The following is a 22,370-nucleotide window of genomic DNA, read 5'->3' as shown; positions in this document are numbered from 1 at the left end:
TTTTAGAGTTATAGACTTTTTACATAATACCTTGTCCCCAAAACACTTACACTTTGGCTTGTCACTGTTTAATTCTGATGGAAATATTTTAAAGTCTTGTATGGAATTACAATTAATGTGGAAATTTAAACTGAACATAATTGAGGGATTCTCTTGCTCCTGACCTATGTAGCTAAACCATCACTGTTAGGGATGAGTGTTATATTGGCTTATTTAGGGCTTGTCTACACTTACTGGGGGATCGACGATCGGCGATTGATACATTGGCGGTTGATTTAGTGGATCTAGTGAAGACCCACTAAATTGACAGCAGATCGTTCTCCCATTGACTCCTGTACTCCACCAGATTCAGAAGAGTAGGGGGAGTCAACGGGAGAGCATCTCCCATCAGTATCGCGTAGTGTGGACCCTGTGGTGTGTTGATCTAAGCTACGTTGATTTGAGTTATGCTATTCACGTAACTCAAATTGCGTAGTTTAGATTGAATTTCTCCTGTAGTGTAGACAAGGCCTGAGATACTTCTGAATAATACAACTTTGGCCTTTGAATGCACTAAATTGTAGAAAATGGCAGGTACCTGTATAATCAAACTGTATCCCCAGAAGAAGACACCTGAGATCTCCTGAAAGGACGCTGTATGCTTCTGATCCCCCTTTTTCACCCAAGTTACTCAGTTCAGACACTGATAATGATTGAATTGTCCAGTAAAAGTCACATGCAATCACAACAGCTTAACTATCATCTTTGTTACTAGAAGCTTTAGTTTAAGCAGGGTAGTTTTACTCCCTCTGGGAGTTTCCTCTCAAGGGATTAATTTCCTCTAATAGTGTGGGCTACCATAAATCAACTTGCTTCTTCTAAGTGAGGTTCCCCTAAGGGAGCTATAGCCAGCTCCAGTACATTTTTTCCTAAACTAAATACCCAGTTGGCTGCCTCCTGTTTGCTTGAAAAGATTTTTCTGTAAGAAAATCTGGCCTTTTGTGAAAGAGTAACAGTTTGCTTGGTTGTCTCTCCCATCCCTCCCAGTTACAGACAAGCTTGAATACACACAAACTGTGTGCAACGTTTTCACTATGTTATCTTGTTTTAAATTGGAACGATCAGCATGACTGGAGTTCTTTATGTTTCTTTTGTGTTTCCCATAGTGCCAGGCTTCCCTTACCCTGCTGCAACTGCAGCTGCTGCTTACAGAGGTGCACATCTAAGAGGTCGAGGTCGTACAGTGTACAACACGTTTCGTGCAGCAGCCCCCCCTCCACCAATTCCAGCCTATGGCGGGTAAGTGGATCAGTCTCTTTTACCTGTTACAATACATCCCCAAAGGCTACAAACTGTTTGTGAGTGCAGTGCATGCTGGTCTTGTCTCACTACAGAAACCAACACAGCATGCAACCAATCCAACTGCCTGAAGTGGTGCACCTTGCACAGAGTATTGAAAAATGACTGTAATTTGTACTGTCATGGTTGGTGGCTTTAAGCATTTTATATGTCACATGTTGTTATGTAAATTCTCTTAGAGACTGAATGCTACAGAACAGAGAAATTTACAGCTAAAAGTGTATTTTTCGTGATTGCAAACATCTGGTTATTAAGGAGGTTGGATGAAGTAAACTTTTTTTTTTTTTCAAATTCACATTCTCCCACAGAAAGTTATCTTGGGATAGCTAGAGGGTGTGTGTGGGTTTATTTTGTTTATTATTTATTACACATAAAATTCAGTTTTGTTTCATATTTTCTTAGTGACATCTCTTTGCCTACATTTACTGAAAACCAAGATGCAAAATAAACAACACACTGAAATCCACATTAAATGATGACTTAATAAACTGCACTCAGCCTATTAGGGAAACTTTAATCTTTTAAAAACTAAGATATAATTTTGGGGAGGATGGGGGAACTACACAGCCCCTTTTAGCCCCTGTAAGTGTTGAAACAGATAATTTGATTGTTGCACAAGGTCATTAAAATACATCACTTACTTTAAGACTTGATTCTATTAGAGGAATCCTAGAATTTGTAGAATCTGGCAATTGAAACGGTGGTAGACTGAGTGGGTCCCAGCCTCCCAGACCAGAACAGTATGCCATAAAACAGGCCATAGTGGACATGCCTCATCTCTTGTAGGTCCCACAATAGCCACTATTTCTGTCTGGTAAGTGGCTTTTATTTGTGACTGGTTGGACACAGTTCTCATTAAACATTCTGTCCTGCCAGGCAAAAATGCAGGCCATTTACTAGACAGGTTCCTAAGCACCTGCAGTCAGTCAGCCCCTGGACTGCAGGCTCTGGAGATGCCAGGGACTGGCTGCCTGATACTCCCTCTACATCTGGGTGTGTCACCTACCAACAAAGAAATAGGGCAGTAATAGTGAGTTTTGTCATTTGGAAAAAAAAATCTGCCACAGAATGAGGTTATTTTTTACAATGCATTTATTAAATTGTTTCCTGAGGTGGGTTGTGTAGTGCAGCAAAAAGAAATTGCTATGCATCTAATGGAAAAAGTCTGAAGGATTTTTGCTAAGATTGGAGGCAACTATGTTTGTTGATACCAACCTAACAGCAAGCAGCTGAGTGAAGGGAGTCCTTTATTAAGAAAGGAATGAAATAATTGAAATATTGACATTTAAAGTAGTCTCAGTAACATTTGAGTTGCTACTAGAGCTGGATGAGTTTTTTTTGGTGAAGTATGGTCTCAAAAATGCCAATTAATGCGAAGTGAAACTTCTCATGGAAGGGTTTGTTTCAGCAAATTTCTTGACTTGAAAATGTTTTGAAAATTTTTTCAAAACTCTCAAAATATTTTCTTTCAAAGTTTTTGAAATGAAAAATATCTGGTTTTCCAGTCCAAAATGATTTTTCATTTTGAAATTTATGATAATTAGGATAAAATAGTGTTTTTAAAATTATTGAAATCAAAACATAATATTTCAAAATTATCCAAGTGAAATATTTCAATTGACCAGAACCAAAATATTTTTTAAAAATTTTGGTTCACAAAATTTTGGAGATCTTCATTTTTCATCTGAAATTAGGAAGATTTTTTCCCCGAAAATCTGTTTCCTGCCTAGTTCTAGTTACCACCGCACTGAAATACATTGGGGTAGTTCACATTTCTCAGAACTATTGTTCCAGGTTCTGTGCAGACTAACTGTATAATCTCTCTGTTTTCCTCAGTTCTTATTTTTCCACTGATTCCAAGCCCAGACAAGGCCCTTGTGATCATCTTTTCTGACTTCCTGTATAACAGAGGCCATAGAACGTCACCAAAATAATTCCTAGAGCAGGTCTTTTAGAAAAATATCCTATCTTGATTTTTGAGGTTTTCTTCACAGCTGAAGAATTTTTTTTCTTATAAAATGAAAGCAGATAAGATTCTTTTCAGAGTAGCAGCCGTGTTAGTCTGTATTCGCAAAAAGAAAAGGAGTACTTGTGGCACCTTAGAGACTAACCAATTTATTTGAGCATAAGCTTTCGTGAGCTACATCCGATGAAGTGAACTACTCCTTTTCTTTTTTCTAGATAAGATTCTGTAAATCAAGATTTTGAGAGTGGGATTTATACAGCGTAGAGGTGAATACTGTCTATTACTAACCCTGGCTCTTGGGAGGAGTCTGAAGATCTAACCACTGTAATAGGCGTCAACTGTACAAAGCCCAACAGCTGATATTTAAAATGTTTGGAACTCAATTATCTTAAAGTAAATATATGTGCAGATGTACCCTGTATCTATCTGTGTAGCTTACAACTTCAAAGACACTTTCTACACTGCAATTTCAACTATGCATTTTAAAACTTCCCTAATTTTTATGTTTTTCATACTGAATCTGTTTACATAGTAGGAAATACTAAACTAGTTGTCACAGATAGCATCACAGTCCCTACTTAGTTGGGAAGCAGAAGTGACTCCCATTCTGAACTCCTGGCGTGAGAGCAATCCCACTCTCTACTGAGCCAGCTCCAGCTTCAAAATATTTTTTTTTAATTAATATATTTAATTTCTTCAAGAGGAAGTGAATTCACAACCCCTCTTATTTCCAGCTCCACAATGTTACCTACTACACATGTTCTTCCATTGTGTCCTAAATTGACAGCTTGTGAGCATGCTTAGAAGTCTATACTAGCAGCAGGGAAGTCTGCTAACATGGATTTACTTAGTTTCAATTTTAAAGCTATTTTGTTTTCAACCTTAGCGAGGACTATTTACATGCCAAGTTTGAAGTTATCTGCTCAGAAAACAAGGTGGAAATATGTACATATTTTTTTTAAGTGGAGGTAAATATTTTTAAATCTGAGCAGTCTGCACTATACATACATACATATATAATATATAGGAATATATCCAGCTATATTTATCTATCTATTAACTATTATTTTTAATGTACCTCTGACCTTAGTTTGATATAATACCTAGAATAATATAAAAAGGCATGCTACAATAATTTTGGATTGTATACACCTTTTAAATTAAGTCTTTAAGTTGGAAAATGTATTTATTTCATATTTGCATAACTCAGTAATGAGTGAACACAGTTTGCTCATTTTTTAGAAACACAAACACACACCTATCACCTTAAACTCAGACTAAGCATTAAAAATGTTATCCTGAAGGAGCATGTTTCAGAGAGAGTTGCAAGTGCATGCTAATAAGGCATTTACATTTGAAAGTTACTTTCAGCCTTAACTATAATGTTTGCTGCATATGACTGCTATAATATAGTTTGGCTAGTACAATCACTCAGCAGCGGAGAATTGAATTTCCAAGTATAATAGATGTCTAGTCTTCACTACAAAATTTCTGCATAGAAAGGAAGAGTCTCTGGTTCGGGAATAAATCAGAATTGTTTTCTGGGCTGCTAGAGAGCGATTGTGCTTCAGGGGTCTCTTGATCTCCAGTATGAAAGTTAGACACGATTGTGTGGGCAGCCAGAGATCTCATCCACCTTCCAAGCTTATTGTTTCATGGACTTTCATTAAAGCTAGTATCAGAGAAGACAAAGCAGTGCTGTGATGGGGGTGAATAGGGCTGTCACCTGCATCTCCCTTTTTGTCTGTTGACTTCTTAGGTGGCTGAGGTGAACCCTAATAGGGGATTCTAGGGTTCACTGCTACCAGGTAATATATGTTCAAATACAATTTGTCTTGTCTACATTAGAGGTTTTAAACATATTAGTTAAAATGTCGTAACACATTTTTAAAATACACCTTTTATCCTTGAATAGACAAGCCCTAGCTGTCTCTAAACTTTTGCATACATCTGTCCTCAGAAGGAAGCAATTACTTCTGATTGGCATTTCCGTTGTTCTTGGTTGCAAGAAAACAGTGGCCCTGACTACATGAGGGAAATTTGTATCTATCTAGATGGTTACACCAGAGAACCCCCTTAATGTTTTTGTGTTTCACAGAAGTAAACTGCATTGGGGAAATCCCCATTTTCTTCCCTTAGGGGCTTGCACTAGTGTAGTTTGATGAATGTAGTTGGACCATTGATAATTTACTTAATGTATACAAGGCCTCAGTCTCTCCGCACCCATTTTTAAATGGCCTCTCAAAGAGGTTGAATGGATTTTCCTCAGAAAATTCCTTTTACCAATTTTCACCTCCTATGAAAAATAAATTGACAAATACCAGGTTCTCTGTCACAAGGAAAGTGAGACTCATGGAAAACTTGTTTGGAGGGAAAATATCAGCCACAGGCAGAAGTACACAAGGAAATTTGCTTGCCATCAAAAATAGTCGAGAACTCTTTGAACATTGTGGATTACTAGTCTCATCAGCAGCTTCTTCTTCCTTCTTCCTCACCCCAATGCATAACCCAATTCCTTCCAAACAAAAGGAAGTATTTCTTCACACAACGCACTGTCAACCTGTGGAACTCCTTACCAGAGGATGTTGTGAAGGCCAAGATTATAGCAGGGTTCAAAAAGAACTAGATAAGTTCATGGAGGATGGGTCCATCAGCAGCCAGGATGGACAGGGATGGTGTCCCTAGCCTCTGTTTGCCAGAAGCTGGGAATAGGCAACAGGAGCTGGATCACTTGATGATTTCCAGTTCTGTTCATTCCCTCAGAAGCACCTGGCATTGGCTACTGTCAGAAGACAGGATACTGGGCTAGATGGACCTTTGGTCTGACCCAGTATGGTCTTATGTTCCCAGCTGCTGATCTCACCCTTGCCAATCAGTTATGCCTTCCCAGGTTCCTAAATTTCCTCAGTTTTCTCCATACTAGAGTCCCTTTTTCTTTTCCATTCCCGCCATAGTTTTCTTCATGTTTTGTCACTGCCATAGTTCTCCATTGACTCTCTATTTAACACTAACATCCACTTTGCCCCATTGATTGTTCAGCATGAAGGTTCGAAGCTAACAGCAGGGAGACAAATTATTTGGATCCTGGAGAGTTCCTGACAGTAGGGAGATGAGGTAGGTTGATACTCCAGGCAAAAGTCCTGCCCTGTGCCTCTCAGTTGCTTGGAAACCGTCACCAGGCTAGCAAACTTTCCCAGATCCTTGAAATAATTGTAAAACAGCCAGTTATGTAAGGGCTAATCTACTGTATACTCCACTAACTGAGCTGATAACTATTATGTTGTCTCACCAGAAAATAAATGTACCTCTCGTATACACTTGCACTTTGCATCTTATGCCTTTATTAAACAGGTAGATATAGAAGTAAAATTATATGGTTGATCCTTACATGTCTGTCTTATAAATCACAGCATACTGCACTTACTTTAAAATTAAAATTTGCTAACTAGAAATGAACACGGTGCTTATGAGGCATGACCATGCGTAACTAATTATTAGTTGGGGATTGGTCCTGCTTTGAGCAGGGGGTTGGACTAGGTGACCTCCTGAGGTCCCTTCCAACCCTGATATTCTATGATTCTATGATAATAAATTGCTCTTTCACTTGAGAGTTAGGCAGTAACTCATGGAAATTATGTATAGTTTAACTCATGGACAATAATTTGGCTTTGCCATTCTGGGAATCATTTTAAAATGGTACAATGTGGAGCTTGCTGTTACCTTACCCTGGTTCTTTCTGTGCTATAAAAGTCCTGCTTGAAATGTAACAGGAATCAGGTTCAGTCGGGGTGAGTAAGTAGGATGCTGAAATTTACATTCCTTTTGGAGCTCTCCATTGGACAGGAATCTTACCAGTTTCAAGACCATGTTTTGGGGAGAAACGGAAGAGAAAATGGTGTGGATGTAGATGACTTGCTAGTGGTAGGCAGCTCAATGTCTGGGGTAGGACTGAGGAAGGAAGGGAGGGTTTAATTGTGTGCTTGTCTTAGGGGAAGCACAACTGCTCCCTGTTAACAATATTGGGAACTATGCAGGTTTGGCAGCTCAGGGGGAGGAACATAGATTTTTTTTGTGGACTGTCCACACTCTTCCCTGTGCACTCTCCTGCTTTCCCAATAGCTTGTGTTCTGGGGATTGGCATTTATCTATTTGATCATTCCAAGCATTCATTCTCCTATGTATCCTGCACTTTCACCGTATAACTGTGTCTTTGCCACCTGCTCTTCCATAGTGCTTCCCTGCATATTCTAGGAATGGGGTCCTATACCATGGCTATACCATGAAATCCCAATTCAAAATGTGTGAGGAAGAAAAGAAAAACAGCTACTATGCAGATAAGCTATTTGCTAGTTTTTTTATACCAACATGGCTACAACAACACTGCAGACAAGTTTTTGGTATGGTATTTCCCTCTAGGTTTTCTCTACACTCACACAAACTCCCTCCCGCTCTGGGCTCCCCTTATTGTGTATGCATGCAACAGTTAGAACAAACATGTCTCACTAACACACAGTGATGGATTGACCTTCAGCTTTCTTCTGTAATGCAATGCCTGCATTTTAGTTTCAAAAGCAAAATATATAATTTGTTTGTGGCAAAAGTTCTTAAAGCTGGACTGGCTAGCGGGGAGAAATTTTTATTTTATTTTTGCCATTTGTGATACCAGTCAGAATTTCCCAAACTATCTCTACTTACAAGATGTTTGGTATAGCTTTATTGTTTAGACTCATCTGTTAAAATAGATGGTTACACCTTTGTATTTTTTTCACTAGTAAAAACAGTATGATTATACTGAACATGAAGTGTTACCATCTTCTAGTTGTTTGGTAAAAGTGTGGGCCCCTTACTGAATGAGGGAGGCAACCTAGTGACAGAGGATGTGGAAAAAGCTAATGTACTCAATGCTTTCTTTGCCTCTGTCTTCACGAACAAGGTCAGCTCCCAGACTGCTGCGCTGGGCAACACAGCATGGGGAGTAGGTGGCCAGCCCTCTGTGGAGAAAGAGGTGGTTAGGGACTATTTAGAAAAGCTGGACGTGCACAAGTCCATGGGGCCGGATGCGTTGCATCTGAGAGTGCTAAAGGAATTGGCGGCTGTGATTGCAGAGCCATTGGCCATTATCTTTGAAAACTCATGGCGAACGGGGGAAGTCCCGGATGACTGGAAAAAGGCTAATGTAGTGCCAATCTTTAAAAAAGGGAAGAAGGAGGATCCTGGGAACTACAGGCCAGTCAGCCTCACCTCAGTCCCCGGAAAAATCATGGAACAGGTCCTCAAGGAATCTATCCTGAAGCACTTACACGAGAGGAAAGTGATCAGGAACAGTCAGCATGGATTCACCAAGGGAAGGTCATGCCTGACTAATCTAATCGCCTTCTATGATGAGATTACTGGTTCTGTGGATGAAGGGAAAGCAGTGGATGTATTGTTTCTTGACTTTAGCAAAGCTTTTGACACGGTCTCCCACAGTATTCTTGTCAGCAAGTTAAAGAAGTATGGGCTGGATGTATGCACTATAAGGTGGGTAGAAAGTTGGCTAGATTGTCGGGCTCAATGGGTAGTGATCAATGGCTCCATGTCTAGTTGGCAGCTGGTATCAAGTGGAGTGCCCCAAGGGTTGGTCCTGGGGCCGGTTTTGTTCAATATCTTCATAAATGATCTGGAGGATGGTGTGGATTGCACTCTCAGCAAATTTGCGGATGATACTAAACTAGGAGGAGTGGTAGATACGGTGGCAGGTAGGGGTAGGATACAGAGGGACCTAGACAAATTGGAGGATTGCGCCAAAAGAAATCTGAAGAGGTTCAACAAGAATAAGTGCAGGGTCCTGCACTTAGGACGGAAGAATCCAATGCACCGCTACAGACTAGGGACCGAATGGCTAGGCAGCAGTTCTGCGGAAAAGGACCTAGGGGTGACAGTGGACGAGAAGCTGGATATGAGTCAACAGTGTGCCCTTGTTGCCAAGAAGGCCAATGGCATTTTGGGATGTATAAGTAGGGGCATAGCGAGCAGATCGAGGGACGTGATCGTTCCCCTCTATTCGACATTGGTGAGGCCTCATCTGGAGTACTGTGTCCAGTTTTGGGCCCCACACTACAAGAAGGATGTGGATAAATTGGAGAGAGTCCAGCGAAGGGCAACAAAAATGATTAGGGGTCTGGAACACATGACTTATGAGGAGAGGCTGAGGGAACTGGGATTGTTTAGTCTGCAGAAGAGAAGAATGAGGGGGGATTTGAGAGCTGCTTTCAACTACCTGAGAGGTGGTTCCAAAGAGGATGGTTCTAGACTATTCTCAGTAGTAGAAGATGACAGGACAAGGAGTAATGGTCTCAAGTTGCAGTGGGGGAGGTTTAGGTTGGATATTAGGAAAAACTTTTTCACTAGGAGGGTGGTGAAACACTGGAATGCGTTACCTAGGGAGGTGGTAGAATCTCCTTCCTTAGAAGTTTTTAAGGTCAGGCTTGGCAAAGCCCTGGCTGGGATAATTTAATTGGGGATTGGTCCTGCTTTGAGCAGGGGGTTGGACTAGATGACCTCCTGAGGTCCCTTCCAACCCTGATATTCTATGATTCTATGGTAGCTTATATGAATTGAATTGGTAGTCACAGACTTTTTGTCAACTGTTTCATAGCCTGTATGAAGTTTGTCAGTGGTCTCAACAAATAGACCAAGGAGTGGTGGACATATTCAAGGCAGGGAAAGTGTCTTTACTTTATCAGAAGTCATGCAGAGAGGGCATAAATAGTTCCTCTCCCTATCCCCATGCTCAGGTCACTCACAGCCTAGCTATGTAATGCTGGGGAGAAAGAAAGGGGACTCTTTCTCCTGTCAGCAGCAGTGACCATCCCAAGAAAAGTGGTCAGAGCAAAGCTGAGGGGTGGAGGGATACCATGACCCTGCTTCCTGCAGGCCAGCAACCATTATCAGGAGAGCATTCTATATTTTTCATATAGGGATAGTAAGACCTACTACTCACTACTCTCCCCCCAGCTCCTGTAAACATTATTCTCCTTCCATTAATGCTCTGCTATGTAATCTCTTCCATCCCTTACTGAACCATGGTTTTCAGGGCTGTAATTCCACTCTATAATTCTACTCTATAATTTTGAATGACCACATAAGTTTATGGCACTATAAACATGATTTAAATGAATAATTATCCCAATGTGACTGTTGAGCTACCCACTCAGCCCTAGAGATGGTCCTTCCCGCTCCAGCGTGCGGTGTTTTGAGACAGCAGTGTAGGGCAGAGTTTCCCAAACAGTAGGTCACAACCCATGAGCATGTTGCAGGAAGGTTCTAGATGGGGTGCCACATCCAGGGCTGGAGTGACCCATCATTGGGCCCTGGCCTAGGCAAACATTCACTTTTCCCAGCTTGATGCAGAGAGGAGACCCCAGGGGGTTGCGGGGGGCAGTTGGAGAGTGAACCCATCCTGCATTCACCCTGCAGTGGCAGTTTCCGGCCTGCCTCCCCATTCCAGGTGTTGCGACCTGGTGCACCATTCAGGTTTGGCCAAGCAATCCCTCCGTGACACTCTCTCAAATTTGGCCTGGTTGCCCCTCCATCATGACAGAGGGGCATTTGGAGAAAAACAGACGGGCTCTGTGACCCTCTGCACCTCATTGCACACCTGAAGAAGGAAGTTGGGCCCAGCCCTGTTAGACAGGAGCTGCTGCTGAGGGTTAGTGCTTGGGATTGGGGGTTGCCAGGGTGGAGGGTGCATATATGTAATGGTGAGTCACAAAAAAAGACAAAAGGCAGCTGGAGGGTCGCCTTAGTAAAAAGTTTGGAAACCCTTGATGTAGGGTATATTGCACTACTGCAGCCCTGATTCCAATGTTTCTGAGCCTGCATCTTTCACCAGCTCTAAACTAAATTCAATTAATTTATTTAAAAAAAAAAAAAGAAAGAAAGAAATCCAAAAGTTGTGCATGAAGAACCTTATTCCCTTACTTGCTATATAGAGGGATTTAATTTTTTAAGTAATATTAGTAACTCTCACAGTACTATGGTCACATTTTTATACCTTTAATTCTTCATTTTCCATATCTAGTGTGCATAGCATAACATTTAGAAGTATTAGACTTAAATTAAGATGAACCTCAGCCAAATCATTTTGAAGAGAGAGCTTTTTCCTACAAATATTTTTGTTTTGAAACATACTGAGTTTTTTCCCCTCTCATAGTCTGATGTGAATTCTGCTTGCTTTTGTACTGTTTTTTAATACCCCTACCCTAAGGCATCCTTTGTCTGTTAATGCACACTCAGGCATTAAGCCAGTCATTAGAATCAACAGATTGTCATTTCTTCCTTCTCCCAAGGTCCAAGTTCACCAACTCGCTCTTGCATATTCCCACAACACTCTGTATTGACTCTCTGTTGTCAACATCACCACTATCTGGCAGAGACGTTAAACCTCACCCACTTAAGGGCTTGCTCCAACTCTCACTGAAGTCAGTGGAATGACTCCCATGGACTTCAGTGTGAGTTGGACTGGGGCCTTATCCTGAGATGCTTACTCGGGCAAAATTCCCACTGAAGTCAGTGGAAGTTTTGTTTCAGTAAAGACTGCAGAAGAGGGGCAATGAACCGCCATCTGGAAAGCTTAAATATGCTTAGAAAAGGGTCAAAGTTTATAAAAGTAAAATGCCATCCTGTATATTTAAAATTAATCAACAAAGGATGCTCTTGAACAGGTTTGTGTGGTAAGCTAGGAGCACCCTAGAATATAGTAATTTTATTTCTTTTCTTTGAATGGTTGCACTCATGTATTCTCTCAGGTGTCTGCGCGCCCAGTGTGCTGAAGCCAGAGAACTTTGCACAGCAGTACCCTTTGGGGAGGCATATGTGTGCATTTCACTGTGGGAAGTAAGGCAGTTGTCATTGCCATGAGGACTTTGTGAGTTCCAAAAGAACGTCATTTATAGGGAGGGTTACCCTCCATGGGGTTGAAGGTCCACCAGTTTATGAACACTAGATTATGGACAAACTCAGCTTGGATGCTCAAGGCTGTCGCCATTTTCCTCAGATGGTTGTGGTAAAGCTTAAAGTGTTCTGAAACAGGTGAAGATGAATGAAATTATCTGCTGAGGATGATGACAAAGGAAGTCAAGCAAGTAAACTCTCCTGTGGAAAGGCTTGTCTCTGCGATAATGAGTCAGGTTCAGTGGAACCAATATCAGTCTCTCTCTCCAATCCAGGTGAGACAATAGAAGGATTCAGTGACCTTGTTCTGGTGTGAGCTAATGATTGGGACCTTCCAGAGCAGGGAGATCCCCAAAGATTCCAAGGAGGCGAACGAGAAAATTAATGTGGCACAGGAGGCCAGTATGTACCAGGCCAAGAACTTCTGTCTTTGCTGTAGGAACAGTGTCAATCTTAGTACTGGTGCTGTTCCTCCAGAGAAGGTCTAGAGGACTTCTGTGATTGGTACCTGGAAGGAGATGGAGTAGGTAGAGAAGGATTCTGAGCCCAAGTGAGAGGAATCCCCTGAAGAGTGTGCAGGCAATAGAGCGGTCAAACCTGCCTGGGCCCCAATGTGTCTGTAGTCCAGTGAGAAGAGTGCATTGGTACAGAAGATTGTATGATAGTCGGTGTCGTGAATACTGCTTGGGATATTGAGGCTGCACTGAAATTCAGTATGGGAAAGGTCATTGGTACCAGAGCAGATGTCAGTACTGTATTTGAAAAACAGGTCGGTACTGAAGGTGTGGAGCTGGGAATAGTATCACTGGGCCGAAGATTATGTCAGTACTGAAATAGGGTGCCTCAATGCCAATGACAGGACTGGATTCACCTTTTTAGCACGTCTCTTAACTGGTACTGAGGGAGACTCGGGCAACAGTCCATAGTCCAAAGTGATCAACTGTTGCAAGCCTGGGATCACAGGAGGGCAACACCACAGCTGAGGACTCCTGTATCAGAAGAGAGTCGAGGATGAATAGGCAAAATAAATCAGCTGCTGCTGAAAAGCCAATATAGGATCAAAATAGCCAAGGGATCAATATAGTCAATGCCAAAACCAATGTCTATACCAGATGCAATGGACATCCCACAGACGGTATTGGAGTCTGTCATAAATATAAAGGGAAGGGTAAACACCTTTAAAATCCCTCCTGGCCAGAGGAAAAACCCTTTCACTTGTAAAGAGTTAAGAAGCTAAGATAACTTCGCTGGCACCTGACCAAAATGACAAATGAGGAGACAAGATACTTTCAGAGCTGGAGGGGGGGGAGAATCAAAGGTTCTCTCTGTCTGTGTGATGCTTTTGCTGGGAACAGAAAAGGAATGGAGTCTTAGAACTTAGTAAGTAATCTAGCTGGATATGCATTAGATTCTGTTTTGTTTAAATGGCTGATAAAATAAGCTGTGCTGAATGGAATGTATATTCCTGTTTTTGTGTCTTTTTGTAACTTAAGGTTTTGCCTAAAGGGATTCTCTATGTTTTGAATCTGATTACCCTGTAAGGTATTTACCATCCTGATTTTACAGAGGTGATTCTTTTACTTTTTCTTTAATTAAAATTTTTCTTTTAAGAACGTGATTGCTTTTTCATTGTTCTTAAGATCCAAGGGTTTGGGTCTGTGTTCACCAATGCAAATTGGTGAGGATTTTTATCAAGCCTTCCCCAGGAAAGGGGGTGTAGGGTTTGGGAAGATTTTGGGGGGAAAGACGTTTCCAAGCGGGCTCTTTCCCTGTTATATATTTGTTAGACGCTTGGTGGTGGCAGCAATAAAGTCCAAGGGCAAAAGGTAAAATAGTTTGTACCTTGGGGAAGTTTTAACCTAAGCTGGTAAAAATAAGCGTAGGGGGTTTTTCATGCAGGTCCCCACATCTGTACCCTGGAGTTCAGAGTGAGGAAGGAATCTTGACATGTCAATGGTATGAGACCAGTCTATTCTTGTCTCTGTGCTGGGTAGTGGGTAGTGCTCTATCTTGGGCACTCAGGGAGTCTTTGCAATGTCCACACTCCTCCTAGAAGAGGAGGAAGAATCTCTCTCAGCTCTGAAATGGCTCTGATTATTCTTTAGTTCTCTTCCTCCAAAGATCAGAGGAAGGATGATGGTCCCTTCTTCCCTATAGAGAAGAATTTGAGTCTGGTCGTCTGTCAAAGGCTAACACCAGTTTCTGAAGTAGTTTGAGGGTCTGGAGGGAGCTGAAGTGGGCCTCATTGTTTGTTCTGTGAGATGTTGCTTCAGGCATAGGTGCCTGGCAACTTGTGTTCTCTTTTTGAATGACTGGCAGATACTGTTACTTTACTGTGCCCTTCTCCCAGCAACAAGCATTGAGTGTAGGAGGTTGCATAGCCAACCCTCATAAAAGACAGTGCTTAAAACCTGGGGAAGGCATAGCACCAGGTTCATTAACTAACAAACAACTAATAATACTACTAAATCTAACTAACTAAATAACTAAAGGGTACTACTAAGCTAAAACTAACTATTTACAAAGCACACAGCGAAATCTCACTGTGGCACAGTAACCATGAGAAAAAATTAGTAAGTGGAGCTCCAATTCAGGCCATGGTTGGTAAGAAGGAACTGGGAGTGGGGTGGGGAAAGGGAAAAGGATCTCACAAAACTGGGTGACTGGGCAACAAAATGGCAGATTAAATTTAATGTTGATAAATGCAAAGTAATGCACATTGGAAAACATAATCCTAACTGGTTTCAGAGTAGCAGCCGTGTTAGTCTGTATTTGCAAAAAGAAAAGGAGTACTTGTGGCACCTTAGAGACTAACAAATTTATTTGAGCATAAGCTTTCGTGAGCTACATCTGATGAAATGAGCTGTAGCTCACAAAAGCTTATGCTCAAATAAATTTGTTAGTCTCTAAGGTGCCACAAGCACTCCTTTTCTTTTTGATAATCCTAACTATACATATACAATGATGGGGTCTAAATTAGCTGTTACCACTCAAGAAAAAGATCTTGGCATCATTGTGGATAGTTCTCTGAAAACATCAATGTGCAGCACAGTCAAAAAAGCAAACAGAATGTTAGGAATCATCAAGAAAAGGATAGATAATAAGACAGAAAATATCATATTGCCTCTGTATAAATCCATCATATGCCCACACTTTGAATACTGCGTGCAGATGTGGTCACCGCATCTCAAAAAAGATGTATTGGAATTGGAAAAGGTTCAGAAAAAGGCAACAAAAATGATTAGGGGTATAGAACGGCTTCCGTATGAGGCGAGATTAATAAGACTGGGACTTTTCAGCTTGGAAAAGAGGCGACTGAGAGGGGATATGATAGAGGTCTATAAAATCATGAGTGGAATAGAGAAAGTAAATAAGGAAATGTTATTTACTCCTTCTCATAATACAAGAACTAGGGGCCACCAAATGAAATTAATAGGTAGCAGGTTTAAAACAAACACGAGAAAGTATTTTTTCACCCTCCGCACTGTCAACCTCTGGAACTTCTTGCCATAGGGTGTTGTGAAGGCCAATACCATAACAGGATTCTAAAGGGAGCTAGATAGATTCATGGAAGATAGGTCCATCAATGGCTATTAGCCAGGATGGGCAGGAATGGTGTCCCTAGCCTCTGTTTGCCAGAAGCTGGGATTGGGTGACAGGGCATGGATCACTTGATGATAACCCCATTCCCTTTTGGCACCAGCCATTGGCCACTGTCAGAGGACAGGATACTGGGCTTGATGGACCTTTGGTCTGACCCAGTATGGCCATTCTTATGAAAAAAAAGGGAAAGGATGTCAGGGCGTTGCCAGCCTTTGGAGGGGCTGCAGTCTGGGATCTCTGACTGATGCCTTCCCACTGAACTGGGGATTGGTGCTAATGTATGTTTCCCCCTCTATTTTGCTCATCCATCAGGTCATTCTCAAACTGAAGCTGGATCATGCCATACAGATAACTCGCTGAACCTGCCTGGCCAAGACAATGTTGGTTCTCCAAGCTTTACAGGCTCTCTTTCCAACCACTCAGATTTCTTCCCTTCCTTCCAGGCCTACTGTCCCAATATCATGGCCAGCTGTAGCATCTAGATCTGAGCAATCTGCATCTCGTGGCATGGATGCAATAAAGTTAGATAAGCTGGGAAAGAGCTGTTCAGAGACAGTCCAGCAGGTTCTGGTTAATAGTGGGAAGGTATTTACTAGATCAGCTTATTGGGCAAGTGGATATGCTTTTCAGTTTGGTCATTGGCTCAGGAATTCAGTCAGTACTAGCCCAGATTCATGACATTTTGGATACCTGGTCTATTTTAAAAAAACAGATGTCTGTCTCTCGGCTCATTAAGGGTCCATTTGGTAGTGTTGTCAGCATTTAATTCCTTGATCCAAGGGAAATCGGCATTTTCTACTCTGATGGTTGTTAGGTTTCTGGAAATAATCTGTTCCCCCGTGGGACCTTAACACTGTGCTTGATTCTCTAATGGGACCTCCATTCAAGCTTCTAGCAACCTGCTTTCTATTATTTTTTCCTTTGCCAGAATATGGCCTTTCTTATTGCTATAACATCAGCAAGGAGGTAAATGAACTGTATGCCCTAATGGCAAAACCTCCCTTCAGGCCACATCCAAAATTTTTGAGCAAAGTGGTTTCACTTTTTAGACACCTTAGCCAAACGATGTGCTTGCTTTTTGTCTCCCATGTGGACCAGATGAGAGGTCAAGCAGATTTGGCACAATTTCAAGATGGATTACTTCTTGTATCACAATGGCATATGGTATAGCAAATGCCACACCTCCACAAAGGTTCTTGGGTCATTCAATGAGCCGAAGCCACATCTGTGGTATTTCTCAGGAATATTCCCATATTGGACATAAGCAGATCTGCAACTTGGTCTTCCATGCATATCTTTGCCAAACATTACACCATAATGATTGCTTCTAGGTCAGATGCAAGCTTGGGAAGAACAGTTCTGCGGGCACTATTTAAGAAGACACTGAGCCCCACCTCCTTTGTTACTGCTTGCAAGTCACCAGAGTGGAATACACATCTGCAACCACTTGAAGAAGAAAAAATGGTTACTTGCCAGTACTGTAACTGTTCTTCGAGACGTGGGTGCAGAGGTGTGTTCCACAACTGACCCTTCATCCCCTCTGCATCAGAGTCTTCAGTCACAGATTCCAGTGTGAAGGAACTGAGGGGTGTTGGGAAGGCGCCGCCATTAAATAGTCTCAGGAAGGGCTGCAAGGGGGCATGGGATGCTTGTGCTATGCAAAGGTCTCTGGCTTTGACATGCTGGGCATGCACACACCTGAGTGGAATACGCATCTGCACCCATATCTCGAAGAACTGAAGAACCATGAGGTTTTTTTATTACTTTTTCAAGAGAAGCAGGCTTAGGACAGCAGCCTCAGCAATTTTAATAGGAACATTTTGAATCAGAACATGTATATCTGTACATGTGTACTTTGGCCTGCTCTGTAGAAAAATTCTGTACACAAAACATCTATATTCTATACAACTTGTGTTTAGGGGGGGAAGCGGTAGACATGGTATATCTCAACTTTAGTAAAGCTTTTGATACTGTCTCACATGACCATCTCATAAACAAACTAGGGAAATGCAACTTAGATGAAGTTACTGTAAGGTGGGTGCATAACTGGTTGGAAAACCGTTCCCAAAGAGTAGTTATCAGTGGTTCACAGTCATGCTGGAAGGACATAACAAGTGGGGTCCCACAGGAATCAGTTCTGGGTCTGCTTCTGTTCAATATCTTCATCAGTGATTTAGATAATGGCATAGAGAGTACATTTATGAAGTTTTCAGACGATACCAAGCTGGGAGGGGATGCAAGTGCTTTGGAGGATAGGATTATAATTCAAAATGATCTGGACAAACTGGAGAAATGGTCTGAAGTAAACGGGATGAACTTCAAAAAGGACAAATGCAAAGTACTCCAGTTAGGAAGGAACAATCAGCTGCACACATACAAAATGGGAAATGACTGCCTAGGAAGGAGTACTGAGAAAGGGATCTGGGGATCATAGTGAACCACAAGCTAAATAGCAAACATCATTCTGCTGTGTATTAGCAGGAGTGTTGTAAGCAAGACACAAGAAGTAATTCTTCCACTCTACTCTGCTCTGATTAGGCCTCAACTGGAGTATTGTGTCCAGTTCTGGGTGCCACATTTCAGGAAAGATGTAGACAAATCGGAAAAAGTCCAGAAAAGAGCAATAAAAATGATTAAAGGTCTAGAAAACGTGACCTCTGAGGGAAGATTGAAAAATTGGGTTTGTTTAGTCTGGAGAGGAGAAGACTGAGAGGGGAAATTATAGTAGTTTTCAAGTACATAAAAGGTCGTTACAAGGAGGTGGGAGAAAAATTGTTGTTCTTAATCACTGAGGATAGGACAAGAAGCAATGGGCTTATGTTGCAGCAAGGGAGGTTTAGATTAAACATTAGGGGAAACTTCCTGTCAGGGTGGTTAAGCAGTGGAATAAATTGCTTGGGGAGGTTCTGGAGTCTCCATCATTAGAGATTTTAAGAGCAGGTTAGACAAACACCTGTCAGGGATGGTCTAGATAATACTTAGTCCTGCTTTGAGTGCAGGGGACTTTCGAGGTCCCTTCCAGCCGTACGATTCTATGATTATTCTGTATTATTAGTACATTATTTTGTTTTATTGCACTCCCTCCTTGACCAGTGGATGTTTAACTACTATTATTATTTTACCTTCAAAATGAGTTTCATGTTTTATTATATCATTACAAAAGAGTACTTTGATGGCAATCCCGCAAAGATTTAAGCATGTGCATAATTTTACATGAATGAGTAGTCCCACCATTTACTTCAGTGGAGCCAGGATTTCTCCCATTGGGTTTAAACACATGCTTTAGTTTTTCTTCACAGGATGGGGCCTATGTTTTGAAATAGTAGGCAGGAAATACAAGTTCCCTTGCATGACTAGAAAGACATGACACTGAAGCACCTGTTAACAGTACAACAGTAAGTCTCTTCTCTTTCTATTTTTGTGAAGTGTATGCAAAATATTGAATATAATTTTTTAAATAAATAAATTTGAGATTAAGCTGTGCGAATGAACGATAACTGTAAGGACTGTTGTCGTCCCAAGGGCCCTAGGTTGAAATCCTGACCTCACTGAAGTCAATGGAAGGTTTCCTTTGATTTTATGCAGGAAGTATGTTATAGTGATTAGAACAGAAGACTGGAAGTCAGAATTTAAGATCTTCTCCTGGACTTCACACTGTCTAACAGTGGGACCTTGGGAAAGTCACTTACACCAACATTTTCAAATGTGGGTGCCCAAAGGCAGACAATCCATAATAAGGAAACTAAGTGATTGCCCTGATTTTCAGAAGTGTTTTTATGTTCTTGGATGAAATGTCCCACATATGGCTGCAGAGGGTGTGGTTCCCCCCACCACACACATACTTCCCTACACCCTTTATGTGTAGGTATGATGGCTTTTCAAGAATATTTTTTTAACTGAAAGGTGGCCACAAATTACTCATGCCCCCTCACTCCATCCCAATTTTCTTCAGTTACAAAACCTGGCTTAGCTGCTGACTAGATTTAAATGAAAAGCTTTACTGTTATAATCCAGAATAACCTCCTTATTCATTGACCTTCTCATGTGCTAATCCCATGAAGTCCAGTCTCTGGGCATAATCCTGCTTCCATAGGGAATTGTATTATTGCTATAAATGGGAGAAAGATTTGGCCTTGATTTTGGAAAAGGACGAGGACAAGAAGAGAACAAGCAAAATGTTTTCTTCAGTTTAAAGACCAAATCGCATGCTAGTGTAGGGAAGTGACAGTGTTCCAGGAGACAGAAGAGGCAAATCTAATATCAAAAACTCGTACATAAAATATTTCTAATACTTCATATTGCATATAAAATGTAGTATCAAAAATCATGAATGTTCTGTGGGTCTGGAGTGTGATAAACAGATGGAAGATTACTCTAGCCCAGAACATATTTACTTTAATGAAAAGTGAATACAATTTCATTGTAGATAGTAGTTTTCTTCTTTCATACCCAAAGCTGTTTATAAACGGTGTATTTAAAAAAAAAAACTTATTCAAGACACAGTAGTGTCATATTTCACAAGCAGTCCATTTATTTCAATATACTTAAGGTATAAAGCATGAGAAAGGGTGGCAGAATGCATTCTCAGTCCTAACTCAGGTCAGCTGTTATTGACTTCAGTGGGACTTGGCCTGATAAGGTAACTCAAGATTCAACCCTATGTTACTACTACTTCAATGTAGCTGAGAGAAAATCTCCATACATCTGAGTAAGGGTGATGTGCAGATGAAAAATATTGGGGTTTTATACACTAGAAATTGATTTGTACCTTGCTTTTCCTGAAAAATGTAAGGGACAACTGCAGAACTAGTGGTTTGTGATGTTAAATCACAAAGGACGTGAAGCCAAGATTAACTGAAAGGGGAAGGGATTTTTATTCAGGCTGTTTAAAATTTGTTTTCTCTTCTTCTTGTTAACACCTATTGAAATTCAAACACCTGACAAATGTTTGGAAGAAAAGTTTTTCTGTTAAAATTCAACACTCCAGCCCTTCATTTAAAGTTTGAGAGAGTTTTAACTCCCAATGTCTGGGTCATCTAGGGAACACTGCTCTTGGAAAATAAGAAAGATAAGGTTTGATATTCCTGATATTGCTGAGGTTACAAACAATCAAGGGGATAAATCACCTTTTACAAAATTATTTTTAACCAACTTTTATAATACATCACAAAGATGGGGGGAAAGGAGGAGGAGCGGGGAGTGGGTGCAAGAATTCTCATTTTTCTTTACTTCCTCAGAACTCTTTTAAGCTTGAAACAGCATTGTCAGCCATGCTACAACACAACATGGATTTTTTCTAATATGTGTTTTACAGCAGAAGCAGTAAAACAAATATAATATGCAATTAATCAGTAAAACAAAAATAGAAACATAGGAAATCCTGTACTGGGTAAGACCAGTGGTCCAGCTGTGAAAATGCCATTACCCCAGATGCTTCATAGAAAGGTACAAAAATCCTCATAATAGATTATTATGGAATAACATACCCTTAGGGGAAGCTTCTTCCTAATCCCCAGCCAATTAGTGGCTGGTTTATATCCTGAAGCATGTGTAGGGTTGCCAGGCATCCAGTTTTCAACTGGAACACCCAGTCGAAAAGGGACCATGGCAGTTCCAGTTGGCACTGCCGACCAGGCCATTAAAAGTCAGGTTGGCAGCGCAGCGGGGATCCGGGGCTCAGGCAGGCTCCCTACCTGCCCTGGCTCTGCGCTGCTCCCGGAAGCAGCTGCCGGGTCCCTGGGGCGGCCAGGGACTCGGAGGCTCAGTGCGCTGCTCCCACCCCGAGTACCAGCTCCGCAGCTCCCATTGGCCAGGAACCAGAACCAATGGGAGCTGCCGGGGGCGGTACCTACAGGCACGAAGGCAGCACACACTGTGAAGAACCGCCTGGCTGCCCATGTGCCTAGAGGCCGTAGGGACCTGGCAGCCACTTCCTCAGAGCTGCAGTATGAGCTGCCGGGACCCCGCATTCCCCCCCCACACTCCAACCCCTTGGCCAAGCCCAGAGTCCCCTCCTGCACACCAAACCCCTTATCCCCAGGCTCACCCCAGCTGGATCCCTCATCCCCCCATGCACCCCAACCTCATGGCCCAGCCCAGAGCCCCCTCCTGCACCTCAAAGCCCTCACCCCCAGCCCAGAGTCCCCTCCCACACCCAAACCTCTCATCACTGGTCCCACCCCAGAGCCCTCACTCCCTCTTCACCCCAATTCCCTGCCTCAGCGTGGAGTTCCCTCCCACACCCAAACCCCCATCCCCGGTCCCCGCCCAGAGTCCACACCCCCAACCAGAGGCCTCAATCCACCGGAGCCCCTGCCTGCTCTCCAAATCCCTCATTTTCGGCCCCACACCAGAGCCTGCACCCCTAGCCCAGAGCCCATACCCTCTCCTGGACCCCAAACTCCTGCCCCAGCCCGGTGAAAGTGAGTGGGGGGGGGGGAAGAGTGAGCAATGGGGGCAGAGCCTCAGAGAAGGGGTGAGGCATGGGCGGAGCCTCAGAGAAGGGGCGGGGAAGGATTGTTTGATTTTG

At 42.1% G+C, this 22,370-nt stretch overlaps 1 protein-coding gene across 36 annotated transcripts in view; it reads left to right on the top strand.

Annotated features, from left to right (window-relative positions):
• RBFOX1 (RNA binding fox-1 homolog 1) overlaps positions 1–22,370 on the top strand; it is a 2,389,987-nt gene that overhangs the window by 2,313,005 nt on the left and 54,612 nt on the right. For all 36 annotated transcript variants that reach the window (XM_037911685.2, XM_037911680.2, XM_037911681.2 and 33 more), the window contains one exon: positions 1,146–1,278. In XM_037911685.2, coding sequence (XP_037767613.1) covers positions 1,146–1,278 — 133 coding nt within the window. The remainder of the gene's footprint in view (positions 1–1,145; positions 1,279–22,370) is intronic.

This window comes from Chelonia mydas, chromosome 10 (assembly GCF_015237465.2).
Source record: "Chelonia mydas isolate rCheMyd1 chromosome 10, rCheMyd1.pri.v2, whole genome shotgun sequence".
Classification (NCBI taxonomy): Eukaryota; Metazoa; Chordata; order Testudines; family Cheloniidae; genus Chelonia; species Chelonia mydas.
Note: the sequence above shows the minus strand (reverse complement) of the source record. Positions and strands in the feature narration are given on the sequence as shown.